General features: G+C 33.7%; 1 protein-coding gene across 1 annotated transcript in view; it reads left to right on the plus strand.

The window, feature by feature from the left end:
* Positions 1-23,575, plus strand: part of DYNC2H1 (dynein cytoplasmic 2 heavy chain 1) — a 306,581-nt gene that overhangs the window by 243,416 nt on the left and 39,590 nt on the right. The window contains exon 84 of the mRNA XM_047752686.1: positions 5,046-5,255. Within this exon, the coding sequence (XP_047608642.1) occupies positions 5,046-5,255 (210 nt within the window). The remainder of the gene's footprint in view (positions 1-5,045; positions 5,256-23,575) is intronic.

Raw genomic sequence — 23,575 nt, forward strand, 5'->3', positions numbered from 1 at the left:
TGCACACACATAAAAGCATTTTGTGCTGTCTTACTGTCTTTCTAAGAGTCAGTTGTACATATTAATCATACCAGAAAGCATTTTGTTGTCATGAAAAAAATACATCATTTGTTAGGAGGGCATGAAAGAAAAGATAAATTATTCATTGCAGGTTCATTTTCCACAAAATGTCCTCCTATTGTTTCCTCTAAAGATGTATACATTTTCAAATTCCATGACCTTCCTTATTTAAAACAAGAGCTCTTTTCTATTAGCATCCCTAGCTTCCTCTTGATTTTTCTTTTAGAAAAATGTAACAGCTTACAATATCAGCTTTAGTGCATCAACTCAAAATACACCCCTGTTCTGTATTTCAGCCTTGGCCTTACTTGCTATACTAGTCACCAGCAATTTTGCCTTCTATTTTAGTTCTTCAGCACTTTTGGTTTAAACAACGTATTAGAAAATTAGCACACACTTTCCTGGTTGGGTTCTGCTTACTTAAGTAATAAATCTTTAATTGCAACTAAACTATATGAAATGAACATTAAAACATGACTGCTTGGGTTTCTTTTGATCCACCCAATAATTTAGTATGAAAAGAAATAGTTATTACCAGGTTTAGAAATCTAAGCTCTCTTTGTTTACTAATAACTGAAATAATAAAACAACCAGCTATCCTAGGAAATGGGCTGCCAGAGAAATTTTGTAGATCTTTTAACTCTTTGAGCTTACTAAACTCATACTACTGGTTTTTTCACCTTTTTTTTGTTTTTCTTTCCCTTCCATTTCCTTTCCACAAGCTTGTCAGAAATCCACTCCTGGATGGATATAATTTAATGCAGATATGTCAAACTTTTGGCTTCTCTGATTATGAATGCTTAGAACAGGAGTTTGTTGAACTTGAATTAATCATTTAACACTCTTTGGGTTGCAAGTGATGGAAAACTCAGTTCAAACTGGGCAAGGATGGGAGTTCCCATTGTGGCTCAACAGTAACAAACCCAACTAGTATCCATGAAGACATGGGTTCGATCCCTGGCCTCACTCAGTAGGTTAAGGATTTAGCATTGCCATGAGCTGTGGTATAGTTTGCAGACACAGCTCAGATCTGGTGTTGCTGTGGCTGTGATGCAGGCTAGCAGCTACAGCTCTGATTCAACCCCTACCCTGGGAACTTCCATATGCCATGGGTGCAGCCCTAAAAAGACCAAAAAAAAAAAAAGCCCAAACTGGCTGAGGATGAAAAAGTAGAATTTATGGTTCCCATCACTGAAAAAGTGTTAAATTAGTTTCACATTTGTTACAAAGAACTTGAAAGGATGTCATCAGGACCAGTGATATCATATATACATGTCTCTTATATATAATTGTTTTTTATATATATTGAAAGACCTGATGCACTGAAGCTTATATGATATATATGTGTGTTTATATGTGTATGTGTGTGTGTTTGTATATACTCCATTTTTCATACGGCCTCTCTCTTTATTGTCACAAAATAATGCACTTATTCTCTACCTTATGATCTTTTAGGTTCAAATCTAGTGAAAAGGAAAAGTTATCTCTTTACCTGAAGACCCATGCAAGATTTTTATTGCATTTTGTTATCTTTGGTAATCTGCCCCCATCTCAGCCAGTTGCTGTGGAACGCTTGATTAGTTAAACTCAAAGTCACATACTAGCTTCTGCAATTGAGTTGCGTCAACTCCACCAGAACTATATGGACTTAGACTTGGGAAAGGTTTGTTTTTCTCAGAGAGATATTAAGAAATTATTATCTGAAGAAGAATAAAAGGTTACTGGAGGACAAAGTAAAATTTCTAGCATGTGGAAATGAAGCTATTACCCCCGTTTCCATAATTCATAGAGCCACTTCACCTTTGTTTCTAATATTTCTCATTTCCATTTTTACTTTTTTAAAATGATAGCATTGAGTCTTTTAATATCTTTCTTACCATAGAAAACATATATTGAACAAAGACATGATCATATGACAAGGGAAAAAACCTTCTAATTGTTGATTACTGTTTTATAAGCCATGGGTAAATATACACATAGAGACTATAATTCACATCTTACTAATTTCAGAGAATTGCAGATCACAGATTGGGAAAAGACTCTGATGTTATCTAGATCAATATATGAATCTCCATAATGCTTTTGAATAAGTGGTAGTGTACCTGAGAGGTTGGTAAACAATGGCTCATGGGCCAAATCTGATCAGCCACCAGTTTCTGTATATAGTTTTACTGAAACCCAGCCATGCTGGTTTGTTTTAATGTTGTCTGTCTGCTTATACACTACAACAGCCAGAGCCGAGTTGTTATGACAGAGATCTTGCAACCCACAAAGCCTAACATAGTTGTTATCTGAACCTTTATAGAAAAACTTCCTCGCCTTTAGTTTAGTCATTTCTTGAATTTCCTTTAGGGATAAAAATTCTTTCTGAATGAGAACCAGTTTCAAAAACCTCTAAATATTAAAAAAAAAAAACCAGAAACAGAAATTGTAATACTTTCATGTGACATCCATTTTACTTAGTCAAAATTATATCTCACTTAGGAATCTATTCTAATTAAAAAAAAAATTCTGGATTAATACCTAAATTGCACCAAATTAGACTAGCATTTTTCTTGCCCAAAGGATATTTCTTGCTTAATATTTAAGTTTTAATGTATCCGTAATCTTTTCTCCTCCAACAGCTCCATAATTTGATAATGATTTTTTCTGAATACACTTAGCTTTTTAATGACAAGACGAACTTTAAAATGTCAAAGCCATCTTTCAAAAGTACATGATTCAATCAATTATATTTACTCGTAAAACAAGCTTTTTTTCATAATCAGTTGACTGAGTATATGATTATCACCCCTCAATAGTTTCACTAAAAAGCATATTATAGCAATGTTGTAATTTACTCATGGTGATTTTGGCTATTTGAATTATAAATAATACTTAATTTGAGGTTTTTTGTTTTGAGATTATGTAGCCCTCTAACATGTCACCACTGCTCTAAGTGTTCTCTATACGTCAATCTTTTAGAATGTATAAAATATCCACATTTATTTTTAGAGTTAGTATTATTTTACATTAATTTTTAATTAAAATTTTGTAAATGCCTGTAGAAAATGGATATTAGTCTACTGCTGCTAATTTTTCCTACTCATTTGATGTACACAGCTTATATTCTTTCATCTTTCATAACCAAATACTTTCTGAGTACCTACTGTATGCTGGTTTTGTCTCTGTTCTTCTGTTCCTACTGCTGAACTTACATCATTTTACTGTAGTTTTTTCTAGACCATCACTCTGCAATAGAAATAATGGTAAAGACAAATGAAAGCCATAATTTTAAATTTTCTAGTAGCCATATTTAAATAAGTACAAAGAAACAGGTAAAATTAATTATAATAATATATTTTATTTAATCTGATACATCCAAAATATTAGCATTTCAACTGGTATCAGTATGAAAATTATTAATGTGGCATTTTATGTCCTTTATTCATTTTGTCTTTGAAATTCAGTTGTATTTTACAGTTAACTGCACATCTCTAGACCACAGTTCTCAATTGTACTGTATTTGAATTTTAGGTATTTTTGGTAGTTACTTTCCTAAATCAGCCTTTTTAAAAGTTTACTACAGTAAGTTTTCTGTTGTCTTGCATTATAAATGAGTAGAATCTTGCTTGAATGATCTGCGTTTGAGTGTTATTCTATAAAATAACAGTGCAAATGGTGCAGATTTGTCTCATCAACTTAATATAATGGCTGAAAATTCATAAACTAAACTATTTGCTAATCTTTGCCAATCTTAGTATAAGAGTGGTAAAGATTTAAGTACTCCATTGTATTTACTTTCAGAGATGGCTTTTAATATAAGGAATCAAGCAAAGTCTATAACCTAAATTTTATATCAGTTTTATAAATTGAGTTGTGTTTCAAGTATTATTTATTGCATGTTCTGGTTCAAATGGTTAAGTTAATCTCAATCTAGGGGGTAATAATTCTAATTAATTTTCTTAATATTATACTCATTTTCTCTTCTAGTTTTAGTTTTGAGTTCACCATTTATTTATTTAAGTAGGTACATAGTTGTACATTTTTGTCTCTATCAAAAATGATTTCAGCAGCTTTAATATTTTAAACATAACACTAATAGAAATAAAGTACCTAAATTTGAACTCATAGCCTAAATTTACCTTCAGGAATGATCTTATGCCAATAAAATTTATTTCATGATTATTTTTCGATGAAAGTAGCCATATTAGATCATGACATTAAAATATTAAATTATCATACACATTACAAGAAAAAACTTTCATAGAACATATGAATGTGATAGCCATTAGAACAAAAAGAGGGGATCTTTAACCTAGGACTATAAGCAAAATACATAGAGAAAGTTGGGATAATGGGTGGGAAGTAAGAGTATAGGACTTGCCAGATTTATCTCTTGACAGTTCTTTGAGGCTTTTAGAATACTTTCGAAGGTGATTTTTTTTTTTCTTTTACACATAAGCTGTTTAGAAACAGCTGGCATTCCTTGAGTTTTTCTTAATAATTTGAAAAGCCCTAGAAGTTCCTTACATCAGGCCTGTTAATGTATAAATGTAGAGATAAATACTACGATATAATATTCACTGGTATAAGATCTTTAGTGCTATTTCTCAAATATACATATAGGGTAATTTTCAAACTGAATTAAATGTTCATTCACATTTTTTTCAAAGCTACAATTCCTTCTCCTCTCCTTACAATGGTAGTGGTAACATAGCTTTTCTTTTTTTTGCATTGGCTTACAGTATGCCATTCTTACCACTTTGCTACTCTATGACTACTATTTCTCAGCCTGGCTCCTCTTTCTCAAACCCATCCTGTTCATGAACTCCAGAATTCCCTTCCTATGTATTTACAGGTTTAATAAATTTGATCATTCATAATAAAGTATATTTCAAAACAAGATAGACCAACAAAAGGTTTTAATACTTTTTGAATGTTTTAGTATATCAGTGATTTGTGTTACTTTTCAGTGAATATGATATGATGTATTATTCTTTTAGAACTCAAACCTGATTCATCAGAAACTGTTGCCTCCTAATGATCGACAAGGATCTCCAATATTATCATTCATTATTCTTGAACAATTTAATGCCATTCGCTTAGTGCAAAGTGTTCATCAGTCTCTTGCTGCTCTCAGCAAAGTCGTCAGAGGAACTACCTTATTGAGTTCAGAAGTGCAAAAATTGGCAAGTGCTTTATTAAACCAAAAGGTAAGCCAATGCTAAATATAGGTTTTGATTCATTAGTGTAAGTGGCTCTTCCATCATGTATATATTTTTCAGGAGTTTTACAATTTATAGTAACAGAAAATCCAAGTGAAAATAAACTATATAGGAATTAATCAGCTGTAACTGAAGGATCCGTGGGTAGCTAGCATTAAGTCATTGGCTGTCAGATTGTGTTATTAGGCTTAAAATGGTCATCAATTTCTCAGCTTGTGTTATTTCTGTACCTTTGTATTCATATTGTGTGAGTGTGCTTGCGTGCATGCGTGCGTGTGTATGTGTGTGTGCACGCACGCCTCCTCCATATTAGTTTCATTTTTGGGCATGTCCTCTACACATGTTGTTGCCCAACCATCCGAGTCTTATAGCACCTGAGCCCTAAGTCCAACAGAAAGAACACCTGTTTCCTGGCAACTCAAGCAAAAATCTTGGAATTAACATTGATCCAAACTAATTGGCTTGTGTTTTGTGCCTAGTTCCATTCTAGTTCTGTGGGCAAAGTGTGCAGAGCTGTCACTGGCTAGGGCTTCAACCAAATGCCTATCCCAGGAACTGGGGATAGATTCACTTCCATTTGTAACACACACTACAAGTAAGAGAAGGATGGTTACATAGTAGAAAATCATAAACTAAACAAAAGGAAATCAACATGTCATTTGCAAAATAATTGAACCATTTTAAATGACATTAAAATCCATTTATTTCAGATCTATTGAATAGAAACAAAAATTTTGGCATGTCTTACATAGATTTACATTTGCTATTTGGAAAGTATAAACCTTACAGAATTTGGCGTCTGAAAAAGATTTCACTAAGGCTGTACAGGAATATAGAAAGGAAAGAGTTTTTTTGGTTGTTCATTTGTTTTTTCCCTGCTGTTTACCCTCAATATAGAGAAACCTCTGATAACCTAAAAGTCTCTTTATTGGAATATAAAAGGTAGGCTTCCTAGAACTTCCTATATCTTACTCTTAAACATAAAAAAAGATTTCTATTTTAATTCAAGCTGCTGTAACAAATTAACGTAGAATGGATGACTTAAACAACAAATATTTCTTTCTCACAATTCTGAAGGCAGGGAAGTGTAAGGCCAGTAAGAACTGATTCCTGGTTTCCTGATGACTGTCTTCTTGTTGTGTCTTCACATGGCAGAGAAGAATGAGAGAGAAAGCAAAGTCTCTCCTCTCTCTTCTTATAAGGGCACAAATTCAATCATAAGGCCTCCACTCTGTGAACTAATTACTTCAGCAAAGCCTCATCTCCAAATATCTTCACATTAGAACATATGAATTTTTGGGGGATACAAATTTTCAATCCATTGCAATATCCAATTCTTTTTCACATATACAAAAAGAACTTCCCAGCAAATTTGTTACTTTTTCTTTTACCCTGAAAAAGAATCTCAGCTTTGCATTGTTTCTTTATATATAGATTACTGTCTATGTTATTCAACTGTAATTATCAGAATACTGTAGTATTGTATTTTACTATAAATTATAACTAATTTTTTTTAATTTGAAGTAGATACATTATCAGTCATGAAAAGTACATGACACAGTGAAGGAACAAGTGGGAAAGTGTTCTAAAAAACTTTGAAATTACATTAATTAACATTTAATCACCACATTAACACTACACTACTGTTATATCCATTTTATTGTGAGGAACCTGAGACAGAGCAGTGTTGAATAACTTGACCTATGTCACACAGTGAATATTTTACAAAATTGGGATTTGAATCTAGACAGATCTGATTGTCATAATAAATGTAAATGACTTAAATTTATTTATGAAAAGGGAAATACTCATGAGAGTGTATTTCTTTAAAATCCAACTACATGCTGTATAAGAGCAAAATGTATGGTATAGACTAGGTATACTTGCATTAAGAGTAGAAGAAGAATAAAAATGAAACATGACGTATGTAGAAGAGAACAGTAAGTCTCTAATGAAGTATAGTAAAACTGAGGTTATGTCAGATTTTGAGGTCTTTAAAGCCAAAGAAAGGAGTTTGGATTGAATTTTGTAGGTAGTGAGAATATTTTCATGTAGAAATAATGTAGCAAAATGGCTAAGAATGTGGCCTACAAAATAGATATGCCTAGTTTGTCCTATTCTACCATTTAGTAGCTGACCTTGGGCAGGTCACTTAAACTTCTCTAAACTTTACCTTTCTCATTTGTCAAATGAGAATAATAAAGGGACCTACCTCATGAGATTGTTATGAAAGTTAAATTATATCATGAGGAAAGTTCATGGCTTGTAGGAAGTACACTCTAGATGTTAGTTATTTTGACATTGTTACTTTAAGAGAATTTCGTTATGTGAAAAATAGCTTTTGGAACATTCGTGTAATAACATGGTGCAAAATGAGTTTATAAAAGTAGGGATACAGGTAGGTTACTGTTTATTCATCTCAGAAAGAGGTGAGTAGGGCATAAAGTATGGTAGTTCAAGAAGATGATATTGATGAAAAATATGACAGGTAATAGCAAACTTTTCTTCTTTTTTTTTCTCCTCTTGTTAACCATCTGGGTAATCGTTGCCATAAACACTTGAAAAAAAAAGAAAAATTTAAATTATTTTATGACAGTAATAGAACATGACTTACAATAGATCTTACTGTAAGATAATAAAGGAAAGAAAAAATACCTATAGAAACAATCCCAAAACAATTACCAAAATGGCAAAAGAATATACATATTGATACTTACATTAAATGTAAATGGAATAAATGCTCCAACCAAAAGACATAGACTGGCTAAATGGATACAAAAATGAGACCCATATTATCTGCTCTCGGCAAGAGACCCACTTCAGATCTAGGGACACATACAGACTGAAAGTGAAGGGATGGAAAAAGTTATTCCATGAAAATGTAAATAAAAGAAAACTGGAGTAGCAAATCTCATTTCAGACAAAATAGACTTTAAAATAAAGATTTCCACAAGAGACAGACATAGTGATCAAGGGATCAATCCAAGATGAAAACATAACAATTGTAAATATATATACACCCAACATAGGAGCACCTCAATATATAAGACAAATGCTGAGTCATAAAAGTGGGTTTGAGCCTTGGGCGCCTGCAGCCCAATGATGTATTTTTAATATGGTAAACCTCAGTTGAGAACCTCCAAAAAAAAAAAGTGGATTAAAATCTAAATTTAAGACCAGATACTATAATACTCTTAGAGGAAAAGAGGCAGAACACTGTTTGACATAGTTCACAGTAATATCTTTTCACATCCACGTCCTAGAATAATAAAAATAAAAACAAAAATAAACAAATGAGATCCAGTTAACTTAAAAGCTTTTGCATAGCAAAGGAAACCATAAACAAAACAAAAAGGCCATCCATAGAATGGGAAAAAAATATTCACAAATGAAGTGACTGACAAGGGATTAATCTGCAAAAGATACAAACATCCCATACAATTCAATCTCAAAAAATGGGCAAAAGATCTAAATAGATATTTCTCAGTAGAAGACAGGAAGATGGCCAAAAAGCACATGAAAAAATGTTCAGCATTACTAATTAATAGAGAAATGCAAATCAGAATTGCAATGTGGTATCACCTCATGCAGGTTATGTAGTCTATCATCAAAAAGTCTGCAAACAATAGATGAGTAGATTAAGAAGATGAAGTACACATATACAGTGGAATACTACTCAGCCATAAAAAAGAATGAAATAATACCATTTGCAGCAACATGAATGCAACTAAAGAGTCTCATGCTAAGTAAAATAAGCCAGAAAGAGAAAGACAAATACTGTGTATCACTTATATGTGGGATCTAAAATATGGCACAAATGAACCTATCCACAAAACAGAAACAGACTCACAAACATAGATAACAGACTTGTGGTTGTCAAAGGAGAGGGGGGAAGGAGTGGGATTGCTGAGTGTTTGGGGTTAGTAGGTGCAAACTTTTACATTTAGAATGGATAAGCAATGAAGTCCCACTCTATAGCACAGTGAACTATATCCAGTCTCTTGGCATAGACAATTATGGAAGATGTAAGAAAGGGAATGTGTGTGTGTGTGTGTGTGTGTGTGTATAACTTTGTCACTCTGCTGTATGGCAGAAACTGACATATTGTAAATTGTACTTTAATAAAAAATTTTTTTAAAGTAGCTAAAATGATAAGTTGTGGGAAAAAAAGAATAAATATGCAGTGCATATGTGAAAAAAGTCCACAGGCAATAAATGCTGGAGAGGGCACAAACAAAAGGGAGCCCTCCTACATTGTTGGTGGGAATGTAAATTGGTACAACCATTATGGAAAACTGTACAGATTTTCTTCATAAAACTAAAAATAGAATTACCATGTGATCCACAAATCCCATTCCTGGGCATAAATCTGAAGAAAACCGTAATTCAGAGAGATACATGCACCCCCATGTTCATGGCAGCACTATTTACAGTAGCCAAAACATAGAAGCAACCTAAATGTCCATAGATAGAGAAATGAATAAAGATGTGGTACATGTACATAATAGAATCTTATTTAACTGTAAAAAGAATATGTTATCACTGAGTCATATGATATCACTTATATGTTTAATCTTAAAAAAATGATTCAAATGAACTTATTTTCAAAACAGATTCACAGACTTTGAAATGAAACTTATGGTTACTAAAGGGGACAGGTGGGAGGGAGAGATAGATTGGGAGTTTGGGATTGTCATGTGTACACTATTGTATATGGAATGGATGGCCAATGGGGACCTGCTGTATAGCACAGAGAACCCATATGGGAAAAGAATCTGAAAAAGAATGGATATATGTATATGTGTAACTGAATCCCTCTGTTGTACAGCGGAAATTAATACAACATTGTAAACCAGCTCTACTTCAATATAATTTTTAAAAATGGAAGAAGAAAACTAAATAGGCTTTATTATATGAAACATTTTCCTTGAGTAAGACCAAAGAATGAGGAGTTCCCTCTGTGTGCAGCAGTTTAAGGCTCCAGCAGCTCAAGTCACTGCTGAAGGCACAGTTTCAATCCCCAACTCAGTGCAGTGAGTTAACCATCCAGCGTTGCTGCAGCTGTGGTGTAGGTGACTGCTGTGCTCTGTCTGGCCTGGGAACTTCCATATGCCACTAGTGTGGGCAAAAAATAAAAGACAAGAAAACCAAAGAATGGTGTTTTAGAAAAGGATCATAGATTTTTAATTCTTTATTGCATTTTCCTTTTCCCTTAACCCACTAAGATCTGCTAAGTGTTTCCTTATTTGGCGTAGCAGTAGGACCTGATGACTTATTTCCTAAAACTGTTTATGTAAGATTATGCAATCTCATTTTATTAAATTAAGTATTCTTTATTATAATTTAAGAAATAAAGCTTCTGAAATATCAGTTTTTGAAATATTTTGATAATTCGCATGGAAGTGAATTTCTAAAAAGTATTTTACAAAGCACATTTAAATTATATCACCAATAGTGTTTTTGGAAATATTTCAGGGTTTGGGGAAACTCAAATGAGAGTAGGCTGACTTTCACCAAGATATAATCAGTAAAATAGTTTCTGACATTTACTTTCTAATGAGTTTCCCCCAAAATATGAATCTAGTACTATCCCATTTATTTCTGGATAAAAATTTAATGTTTTACTACATTTACATGTGACATGTCCTGAATTATGTGACATAATTTAATGTAATTTAGGAAATAGTTCAGTACTTCACATTTTCTTTACTGTATCTGAAATGAATGGAGTAAGAATTTTCCTAGAGAGAATTATGACTTTTATTTCCTTGATAGTTTCTGGTGACTTACTGAAACTTTTTTTGTAAAAAGTCACAATAATTATAATTTGTTTGTTAAGGACAATGATATTGTAAAATCCTGTTATTCTTCTTTTACATATTAGGATATAGGCTTTAAATCAATTGAAAAGATAAAAATTGAAAAAATACAACACTGTATCTCTTCATCTTTCTTGCTGACTAATCACTAAGGGAATTAACATTTTATAGAAATTAATAGATAGTGTTACTTTTTATAAAATTATTTTAATATAGTATCCTTTTTAAAGCTAATGTGAGAATTGCCTGTTTATTTCAGTTTACCCTAAGCCTAACATGGTCGTAACATTAAATGGCTTTTTAATTTTTTTAAATCAGGGTATCACTCAAAAATATAGCAAAATTGCTAGTGTATCCTGACTCTAAGTTTCCAAACACCTGTGGTTAAACTTGTTTGGATCACTGATACTTTTGAAAATTGAAGGAAAGAGATGCACTCTCTTCAAATATGTATATCTGCGTATGTATACACATATACACAGAGCTTTTTTATGACTTCAGGATACTAAGAGTTAAGATGTACTCTGATAGTCAGATTTTTTTTCTTTCACTCCTTTCTGTCATGGCCTTCTTTACAGTTGTGTTTCTCAAAATACCATCTTCAGACCATTAGCATCCCAGAGAACTAAGTAGAAGTGAAATTCTCAGGCCCCACCCCAGACTATTTGATTATATAAACTCTAAGTGTGTTGCCCTGCAATCTGTGTTTTGTCAATCCCTTGAGGTTGTTCTAATGCATGCTAAGGTTTGAAAAATTCTCTTCTGTAGTCAGAAGTCTCATCAAAAAGCAATAGCAGTTCCCACATCACCTTTTTGCCATCCCCAGTCTACTTTTGTCAACATCTCATGCCATCTCTGTCATTGATTTTCATGTGTTTGGGGAAGAAGAATAGAGGCCCTTTCTCATAAATTGGTTGGTGATCTTATCTTTTCTTAGCTTTTTAAAAAATTTATCCACCTTCATGCAAATAAGTTCTTAGAAAAGTCATACTCAAACTATTTTACCAAATGATAATTATTAATTTTAAATAGTTTGCATTTTTTCCATTAGAATAAAGTAGTAACTTATGTTTCCTATAATAACCTTACCAGTTGTGTAGCCCTCATCTAATTTTCAGCTGTTGTCATCTCCCTTTTACTTAGACTAGGAAATTAAAGCTGAAAGGAGTTATTCTCCTGGTAAAGTGTCAAAATCTATACTGCAGTCTTGATGTTGTATTTCCTAGATCAGTGTTCTTTCTACTTCATCTTTCATGGAAAATTGTTAATTTGATCATGAAACTAAATGGTAGTCTATGTTGCAAGAGGCAGTTAACCAGCTTTGAGAAGACTGCATTCCACAGTGGTAGCAATCCTGATTAGTATCCATGAGGATACAGGTTCAATCCCTAGCCTTACTCAGTGGGTTAAGAATCCAACGTTTCCATGAGCTGTGGTGTAGGCCAGCAGCTGTAGCTCCAATTTGACTCCTGGCCTGAGAACTTCCATATGCTGGAAATGTGGCCCTAAAAAGCAAATAAATAAATAAAAGAAATAAGGAAAAAATCAATTCAGTAATGCAAAGACAAACATCCCAATTTTAAAAATGTGAAGAAGATTTGAATAGACAGTCTAACAAAAAATACACAGATGTCAAAAAGCACATGAGAAAGCACTCAGTATCATTAGTCTTTAGGGAGATGAAAATTAAAATCACAATGAGAATATCAATATATAAAAATCTGTTGTATTTCTTTAGAATAGTAATGAATGCTGGTCTACAGCATTTATAGTATCCAAAATGAAATTAAGAAAGCAATTCCACTTTCAATAGTATTGAAAAGAAGAAATGCATGGGAATAAATTTAACCAAAAAAAGAGCAAGACTTATACATTGAAAACTACAAAACATCATTGAAAGAAATTGAAAGAAAAATAAAATAAATGAAAAGTCACACTTTTTTTCCACAGGGAAATGGAGAAGTGACTGTGTGGGTACAAACTATTTCTAGGGAATGATGAAAATATTCTGTAGTTAAATTGTGGTTTTGGGTGCAGAACCTTATGAATCTCATAAAACCCACTAAGTTGTACACTTTGAAAGTATAGATTTTATCTCATGTGAATTGTTTCAATAAAAAAGAAATTTTAAAAAATCACAATGAGACAACACTGCTCACCCTCTAGAATGGCTTAAATTAGAACTAATCATGTCAAGTGTTGGCCTGGGTGAGAAATAACTGAAACTCTTATATACTCTGATAGTTGGACTTTTTATTAATAAGACATGTGAGGCCACTGTACCACTCATGGGTATTTATCCAAGAAAAATAAATGCATATGCCCTTACAAATATTTGTAAATGTTCATAATAGCTTTATTTTTAATAATCAAAAACTGAAAACAGCTGAAATATTCAACAGATGAAATGATAAACTGTAATGTCTACATAAAATGGGAAGCTAATCAGCAATGAAAAAATGAATACAGATTTACGTAATAAAATAGATGAATCCATTGTTATGCTAGTAAATGTTTAACAACTGGTCATCCAGCAATGAAGCCCTGATATAAAACATTTGCTGATTTCCATAGTGTAAATATTCCTCCTGAGGCTGATTTCAGATTACCAATTTAAGTCACTGAATGCAGTTGGGAAGAGATGCCCTGCACTAATAATAGTATTCCCACCATATAGATACATAGATATAAGTAATCTCAAGCACATAGGTAGTAATAAAAGCCATAACATAACTGGAAAGTGATGAATTTTAGATATTTGGTAACTGTTTTAAATAAAATTTTATCTAGTAACTTCAAATAGTTATTTTACAATAAAGGCTGTTTAACTACTGGATTACATAATTCATAAAAATTTTAAAATCAGCTCTTATGAATCTTTACAAGATGGTTCTGTTATATCACTAAATATAGTCTCAAGATAATTATACATGGCAATAAAAAATAAGATGAATAATGTATAATTTAATTGATTTTGCAATTCAAAAAATTCTAATATTTTTCAGCTTTATTTTCATACAGTTGACAAATTCAAACTAGTATATGTTTATAGCAAATCAGCACTTGCCTGGAAATTAGGCTGTTGAGGTAGGCCTGGATTATAAAGGGAAACAAGAAAACTTTTGAAGATGAAAATATTGTCAGTGATTTTTGGTTACATTTTGAATTCACCCTATACAAGTTTAAATACTATTTAGAGCCTAAAGTGAATATATTATTTTTAATTAAATTATTTACCAAGATTTAATGTCATTTGAAAGAATATATTTAAGATTTTTAAACATATATGCACATAAACAAACTAATGATTATCTACTTTGTTTTAGTTAATAGCTGTTTAATTTGATATTAAAGGTTTAACAAACTAACAGACTAAACTCAAGTTCTTTTGTTTCACCTGAAGCAATTGGTTGACTAGTTGCATTAGTAATCAGAAGTTACTAACATTGGCCCAGTAATTATTTAATGTTATTCTAATTTATATTAATGAATCACTTATACCATGAGGGTATAAACAACTACTTTTGAAACTACTATACCATTTTACAATAGTAAGTAGTCATTTCTAGCTTAAAAATCTGAACAAGAAGTCATAATTTAAAAATTTTAGGTATGATTAATTTTAACATGATTAATACAGCAAATTATTAAAGCTCAGTATTGTCAGGGTTGTCAAACTTAGGAAATCAAAACTCAGTATTATTTTTATAGTGTTTATAAGTCAAATTTTAATATAAACCCTCAGCATATTTAACTCTGCTCTTGATGTGAGTTCAGTTAAAAATCTATGATATAATATTGATACAAATTATTTTAACCTCAACATGCTTACATCATATGTATAAACATACATATATTTAATTATGCCAACATGATATTGGCCTAAATGAATTTATCGTAGAAATTAATGCAGAAATGATCCACAAATTCTTAAAATCTCAAGGACTGCAAAAGCATAGAAATTTGTTATTGAACATTATTCTGAAATAAATTTCACAGAAGTAAATATACACTCACTGTTTTATTAGATTTTAATAGATGAAAAATGTTTAGAACTCTGGACAACAGGCATCATTAGGCAAATTGAATATATAGGCATCTTTTTTCTAACAAAGATGGAGGGGAGTTGTAATTTTTTAAAAGCTAGTAATTGGATGATATAAAATTCAGCAAATATTTATGGATCTTTTACCATGGACTCTCTATACCATGCCAGGCCCTAGATGTAGAAAAAAATGCATAGTACACAGTCTCTGTATTCAATGAGCTCAATATATGGGTAGCAAAAAAATTATTCAGTACACAATGCTGATGGAATAGATGCTGAAGAAATCAGGAAACTAGTTTCTTTTTTTCCTTTCTCACATTTTTCCAATAAAGTTTTTAAAATTGTGGCAATATACAGTAACACAAAATTTATCATTTTAAGTGTACAATTAGTACGTCACATTATTGGGCAACCAATCTCCAGAACTCTTTCCATTTTACAAAACTGAAGTTCTCTTCATTAGACAGCTTCCCATCCCACTCTACCCAGCCCCCAGCAACCACCATTTTACTTTCTATCTCTATGAATTTGACTATTCTAGTTACCTCCTGTAAATGGAATCAAGCAGTGTTTGTCTTTTCCTGATCGGTTTGTCTCACTAAGCATAATGTCCTCAAGGTTCATCCCTGTTGTAGCATGTGTCAGTATTTCCTTTCTTTTTGATGCTGAATAATTTAACATTGTTATGTATATGCAGGTGGTCTCTGACTTAGAATGATTCAATTTAGGATTTTTCCACACATGCTGGTGCAGAAGTGATATGCATTCAGCAGAAATCATCCTTCAAATTTTGAATTTTGATTTTTCCCCCTGGCTAGCAGTATATGGTAGTTTACACTCAAAATGCTGAGCAGCAGTAGCAGTTAGCTGCAGATCTAAGCCACGCAATCATGAAGCTGAACAACTGATAGACTGCAATCATCTTGTATCCACACAGCCATTCTGTTTTTCACTTTCAGTGCAGTATTTAATAAGTTACATAAGCCATTCAACACTTTATTATAAAATGGGCTTTGTGTTGAACGATTTTGCCCAACCATAGGCTAATGTACTTGTTCCGAACACGTTTAAGGTAGGCTAAGCTGTGATGTTCAGTAGGTTAGGTGTATTTCATGCATTTTTGACTTACAATATTTTCAATTTGCAATGGATTTATCTGGACATACCCTCATTGTAAGTTGAGAAAGATCTGTATCACATTTTACTTATCCGTTCATCCATCAATGGATTGCTTCTCGCTTTCCACCTTTTTATAATTTAGTGTAATCTCTTAATAAGTATTCTATAAATTTGGGGGGGGGGGTCCCTGGTGAACTAGTGGTTAAGGATTTGGCATTGTCATTGCTGTGGCTCGGATTATTGCTATGGCATATGTTTTGTCCCTGGCCCAGAAACTTCTGCATGCTGCCAGTGCAGCCAAAAAAAAAAAAAAAACATATTTTTTAAGTTTTCAATGGAAAACTGAAGTTACATGTCCTGAGAAAGCAAATAATATGAGTCTCTTCAAAGAGAAAACACAGAATAAAAAGATTTTTAAAATAAGATTCATATTTTAAAAGAAAAATAAATCTCTCGAATCTGAAAGTCCTTAGTTTGTCTGGTGCTTTTAAAAATTATTTCTCTGAACTGATAAGAAAATTGAAATCTTTGGGAGCTAAGTAAAGATCTTAGTAAAATTAAGTTGGAATCCATTCTAACTTTTCTCACAAATTATGATCTTCAGAGTTGTAATTCTTCTTATGTATAGATGGTAAGGGCTTTATCATTAAATTGTTTTACTCTGAAGCTATCTTTATCATTCTGAAATATAATTCTCTAATGGTGTATATGTTTGTATAGTTGTAACTAATTTAATTAGTTAAATACAGTTGTAAATTATGGCTAGTGTAGGAGTTAGTTATAATTTGTAAACTGTACCTATTGCTAATCACTTCATGTGAAATTGAAATTATAGTAAACTATATATTTTTTTCTTTTTCCTTTTTTTCCCTTTTTCCCATAAAAAAAAATTTTTAAAAATGTGTACATGTAAGAGTAACTTGATCCCCATGCTGTACAGCGGGAAAAAAAACAAAAAAACTATAAACTGAAATTTTTTTTTCTTTTTTTTTTTTGACTTTTTGCTATTTCTTTGGGCCGCTTCCATGGCATATGGAGGTTCCCAGGCTAGGGGTCGAATTGGAGCTGTAGCCACCGGCCTACGCCAGAGCCACAGCAACGCAGGATCCGAGCCGCGTCTGCAACCTACACCACAGCTCACTGCAACGCCGGATCATTAACCCACTGAGCAAGGGCAGGGACCAAACCCACAACCTCATGGTTCCTAAACGGATTCGTTAACCACTGCGCCACGACGGGAATTCCCTGAAATTTTTTTTTTTTACCCTCATACTCTGAAATCCCAGTGCAACTCCTAGTACTTAAATAGCAATTACAATGCTGTCTGCCTGTTTAAGGCACTGTAGTAAGCTTAAATCAAATGAAAGTTTATTCATGTCCAAAAACTGAAGTTGGTTTAACTTCAGCAGTGCGCAGATAATGGATGACCAGTGTTTCACTTGTGTCTGAGAAGCAGCACATCATTTTTACTAGTGGAATAGTGGTGTTTGTCAGTAGTATGGATAATTACATTATTAAATGGAAAAGGGAAAAGAGTTACTAAAAGTGGTCCTTTTTTAAAGTTCATGTAGTAAACATATTAAGGTTGTGGAATGGAAATTAAAACATCCAGGATTATACTAGTGTGTTTTCTGGTGCAAGTCACTTAAACTTTCTCTGCCTTAGTTTCTCATGTTTGTAAGGGGAATAATAATTGTATCCATCCCAGAAGGCTGACGTGAAGTGTAAAGTGTTAATGTAAATGAATTGCTGAGAACAGTGCCTGTATGGGTTAGTGCTGCAGAAGTGTTTCTGTTGTTACCCTTCCAATTTTCTTGAGGGTCTCCATGGACTCATGCTTGATTTACAGTAGCTTCACCTCCCTGACTACAGTTTCATCACATTAATGTCTGTTCTCCCTATTTCTACTAAAATAATCTTTCTAAAATCCAAATGTGATTGTGTCACTTCCCTAATGTTTAATTTAGTTTTATCATTACTTCCCAGATTAAGCTCCTCAGTATGAACAGTTAAAAGCTTCCTGGTCTGGCCATCAGACCAGTTCTCCCATGTCTTTTTTTATTAATGCCACTTCCTTTTCCTGCTGTCTTTCTTTACTTCATTGTAAGCTGTTTATCTTTTGAGACTCCTCTCAAATGTTATCTCCACCAGAAAGCCTTTCCTGACTCTTGCCCCTGTGTGCACTTTGGATTTGGTGTATCTTATTTCTGTGTTGTGAGCATGGTGCTTGGCATTATCAGGGAACTGACTATATTGTCTGCAGCTGTCTTCTTCTATCTTCTATTTCCCCCTGTAGCACAAGCTTTTATGAACAGGGATTGTGTTATAACTCTGTATCCCCAGGACCTACCAAATGACTGGCAAATAGCAGTTATTTAACAGATGATTGCTAAGTAATTAGTTAATTAATTGATGCTTGAAGAGAGTGAATCAGGAAATAAACAATTTTTTTCTTATCTAGGTTTGCTTTTCAGCTTCTTTCAGGAAAAGCATGGGATAACAAAAAGGTTAAATATAACCCTTAGACCTGGATTCAAGCTACCATCTTGTTTAAAAAAAAAAAAAGTTTAGTTAAATAAACCTACCCTAAACTTTGTTTCCTCACCATTATAATTTTAATTCCCAAGACAGAATTGTCTTATGTTGAATCTCAAAAGATGTAATGTATGTAATAAAACCCTATGGAAATGGAAAATATATTGAAGGGTGGTATTGATACTGACAGACAGACTGTAGAGTTAGGCTACCTAGGTTCACATCTTGGACTTGCTATTTCCCAGCTCTGTGATTTTGGATGGTTATCCTCATGTCTGCATTTTCCTTTCTGTGAAATGGAAATTAAAATAGCAGCTGATTCTGAAGAATATTGTGAGGAATATATGAAATGGTGCATATTCAGCACTCAACATAGTTACTGATACATATTAGGAACCCAATAAACATTAGCTTAAAAGCCCCCTTCAGTTATGTCTACTTTGTCAAAATTCAGCACAACTTTCAAGGCTTACTATATACTTCCTTTCTTGAGACTTTGTTGATTAAATCATTTTCCACAAAGCTCCAGAAACGTGAAATAAGTCACTCTTAAAACACCATCAGGGACCTTAGCTGTGTATCTTCTTTATTGGTTTCTAATGTTCTTTGGGGTTAAAAATATATTTTATTCATCTTTTATTCCCCATGGTTTTCTATCGTATCACTGTCATATCATATCACTTCTATCATATCAGATACCATGTTATAATTCTCTCCATAGGATTTTACACTATGTAATCTTCTCTTATAACAGTATATTTTTTTCCTTTATCTCCAGTAAAATGTAAGCTCCATAATAGTAAGGGCCATACAGTCAGTGTCTGCACGTTATTGGCTCTCAGTAATTGCTGAATGGATGGATAATAAGGACTTAAATATTTATTGAATGAATGTATGACATCTGACACTAATATTGGTAGCTCTCTTGGTTATCTGTTGCTGCGTAATAAGTTCCCCTGATATTAGTGACACAAAGCCACAAAAATCTATCACATCACAGTGTCTGTGGATCAGGAATCCAGGTGTGGCTTAGCTGGGTGTTCTTAGGGTCTTAGGGTCTCCTACAAGTCAGAAGTCAAATGTCACCAGGGCTGCAGTTACTACCTCCTCTCAGAACACTTACGGGATGGCTGTTGGCAGCCCACAGGTCCTCAAGTGATTGCTGACTGAACATACCAGCTTCTCACTACATGGGCATCTCTATAAGGCAGCTCACACCATGCAACTTTTTCCACTTAGAGTGAACGAGGAAGAGATGAAGAGAAAGTGAGCTAGACAGAATTCACAATATTGTAACCCACTCTCAGAAGTGGCTTCTCATCACTTTTACCATATTCTTTCATAGAAGCAAGTCCCTAGAACCAGTTTATACCCAAGATGAGGGGATTGCACTAGGACAGGCATGAATACCAAGTGGCAGGGATCACTGGGAGCATTGTAAAGGCTGTCTACCACACTAATTTATTTTATGTGATAAACACTATGTGAAGGAGCTATCTTTCTACAGCAGGAAAAGCATAAAACTGAGAATGTGAAAACCTGATATGTCAGCTACATATAACTGTTGCTACATAATAAACTACCCTAAACTTAATGGCTGAAAACAAGAGCAGTCGTTTAACTCATGAGTGTGTAGTTTGGGCAGGGTCTGGTGGGGAGGGTGTCTCTCCACTCAGTATAACACCAGCTGAGTCACCTCAGCTAAGAGCTGGAAGATCTACTTGAAAACACTCAGTCACAGCTGGCTAACTGGTGCTGATTATTGACTGATAGTTTGTTAGGACTGATAGCTAGAGGCCTGCTTGCTCTCTAGCTGTCTCCACATGGGCCTCTCTATATGGCCTACTTGGCTTCATCACAACATGGTGTCTTGGTTCTTAGAGTGTATACCCCCAAAAAAGAGAAAATGCAAGTTATTAATTTGTTAAGGCCTAGATCTGAAAACTGATGCAGCATTACTGCATCTCTTCACTGCATCACTGTTGGTCAGATTGTCAAAGGGAGGCTACGTGGACCTCAACTCTCTATGGGAAGAGTGTCAGATAATTTGGGGACCATGTTTGAAAGCTACCACAGTCTGCTCTCTGGGCATTTCTCCCACATGTAAAATGCAGTGCTGTCCTTCCAAGTTTCCCACAAGTGTCTTATGCCATTACAACCTCAGGCTCAGGCCAGCTGTTATCATCTAAATCAGGTATGAGGGAGGCTTCTTGGGTTTGTTTCCTCAAAAACAGTTTCTCAAGTGTGGTTCTTAATCAAAGGCCCATGAACTGCAGAGTTAAGTTATCTGTCTCCTACAAACCCAATATAAAATGGTAGGACAGGGTCACTGCAATAGGTAAATTATCAATGCTTAAAAATTAGCTCCTCTCCATGTGGGCCTCTCCAAAAATTGGACTTCACAATATGTTGGATGAGTTCCAAGATCAAGAGTCTCAAAACACAGGAAATACAAGCAACTAACTTCTTAAGACTTGAACCTGGAAACTGGCACCCCATTGCTTCTGCTGTATTCATAGGACCCTTATCTTTTAAAAATTTTGTTGGAATATAGTTGATTTACAGTGTTATTGGAATATAGTTGATTTAAAGTGATTCTGTTTTATATGTATATATTATATGTATATACATATATGTAAATATATATGCTTATTGCAGATTCTTTTCTCATTGGTTATCTATTTTATGTATAGTAGTAGTATGTGTATGTTAATCCAAACCTTCTAATTTATACCTTCCCACCACCTTTGGTTACCCTTTGGTAACCTTTGGTAACCGTGAGTTTAGTTTTCAGATCTGTGTGTCTGTTTCCGTTTTGTCAGTAAGTTCATTTGTATCACTTTAATTAAATTCTACTTATAAGTGATATCATATGATGTTTGTCTTTCTCTGTCAGATGTACTTTGCTTAGTATGATAATCTCTAGGTCCACCCACAGGACCTTTATTTAAAGAGAAAGCAGATTTCAAATCTTCACAGGAGAAGTGTCAAAGGGGAGTTCCCGTCGTGGCGCAGTGGTTAACGAATCCAACTAGGAACCATGAGGTTGCGGGTTCGGTCCCTGCCCTTGCTCAGTGGGTTAACGATCCGGCGTTGCCGTGAGCTGTGGTGTAGATTGCAGACGCGGCTCGGATCCAGCGTTGCTGTGGCTCTGGCGTAGGCCGGTGGCTACAGCTCCGATTCGACCCCTAGCCTGGGAACCTCCATATGCCATGGAAGCAGCCCAAAGAAATAGCAAAAAGACAAAAAAAAAAAAAGAAGTGTCAAAGGATTTGGGGATCATGTTTTAAAATCATCACACCTGATTCTATTCTCAGCACAGTGCTAGCACTTAGCTACCACATTTTTTTTAAGATTTTTATTTTTTGTATTATTGTTGATTTACAATGTTCTGTCAATTTCTGCTATACAGCAAACCGACCCAGTCATTCATATACATATCTATATATGCATTATTTTTCTTACATCATGTTCCATGATTGTATATATTTCCCTGTGCTATGTAGCAGGATCTCATTGCTTATCCACTCCAAATGGAATAGTTTGCATCTATTAACCCCAAACTCCCAGTCCATCCCACTCCCTCCTCCTCCCCCTTGGCAGCTACAAGTCTGTTTTCCATGTTTTTCTGTAGATAGGTTCATTTGTGCCATATATTAGATTCCAGATATAAGTGGTAGCATATGGTATTTGTCTTTCTCTTTATGACTTACTTCACTTTGTATGAGAATCTCTAATTCCATCCATGCTGCTGCAAATGTCATACAATGCAACTGACAAGGGCTTAATCTCTAAAATGTATAAATAACTTACACAACTCAACAGCAAAAAAATCAACAACCCAATTGAAAAAAAATGGGCAGAAGACCTGAATAAACATTTCTCCAAAGAAGGTATACAGATAGCCAACAGGCACATGAAAAAAATGTTCAACATCACTATTATCAGAGAAATGCAAATCAAAACTACAGTGAGGTACCATCTCACACCAGTCAGAATGGCCTTCATTAACAAGTCAACAAATAACAAGTGCTGGAGAGGGTGTGGAGAAAAGGGTACCCTCCTTCACTGTTGGTGGGAATATAAATTGGTACATACGCTATGGAAAACAGTATGGAGGTACCTCAGAAAACTAAATATAGAACTGCCATATGATCCAGCAGTCTCACTCCTGGGCATATATCCAGACAAAACTTTTATTCAAAAAGGTACATGCATATCTATGTTCATTGCAGCATTATTCACAATAGCCAAAGACATGGAAACAACCTAAATGGCCATTGACAGATGAATGGATTAAGAAGATGTAGTATATATACACAATGGAATACTACTCAGCCATAAAAAAGAACAAAATTAGCTACCACATTTCTAAGAAGGCTTACTTCACTCATCTATAGTAATTGATATTTTCCTAAGGTCCTTTTTCACTTTAAATTTTATTATCTTAGAATTTTCATTTTCCATGCATTGTTCGTATACTCTAGCCCAGAGTAGTTTCTCAGCTATGTAATCAGAAAGTATTTTTGGTTAAGAGGTTGATGGTCTCTCCTTATTACTCCACTTCAGAAAAATAAGGATTAAGTTTGAATGATAATAACATAATTGGAAAATCCAGAAAACCCTAAGAGAAGAGATAAAACATTATAATGAATGTATTAATGGAGACTGTCTATTGAAAGAAGGTCAGATATTAAACAGATAACTTTTACAGAAAAGTTGTACTTATTTAATTTTAATTGAGCATTTATTTTCTTTTTTATCCTTGTTTTTTTTTATCATATATC

The sequence above is a fragment of the Phacochoerus africanus genome, chromosome 11 (assembly GCF_016906955.1).
Source record: "Phacochoerus africanus isolate WHEZ1 chromosome 11, ROS_Pafr_v1, whole genome shotgun sequence".
In the NCBI taxonomy this organism is placed as follows: domain Eukaryota; kingdom Metazoa; phylum Chordata; class Mammalia; order Artiodactyla; family Suidae; genus Phacochoerus; species Phacochoerus africanus.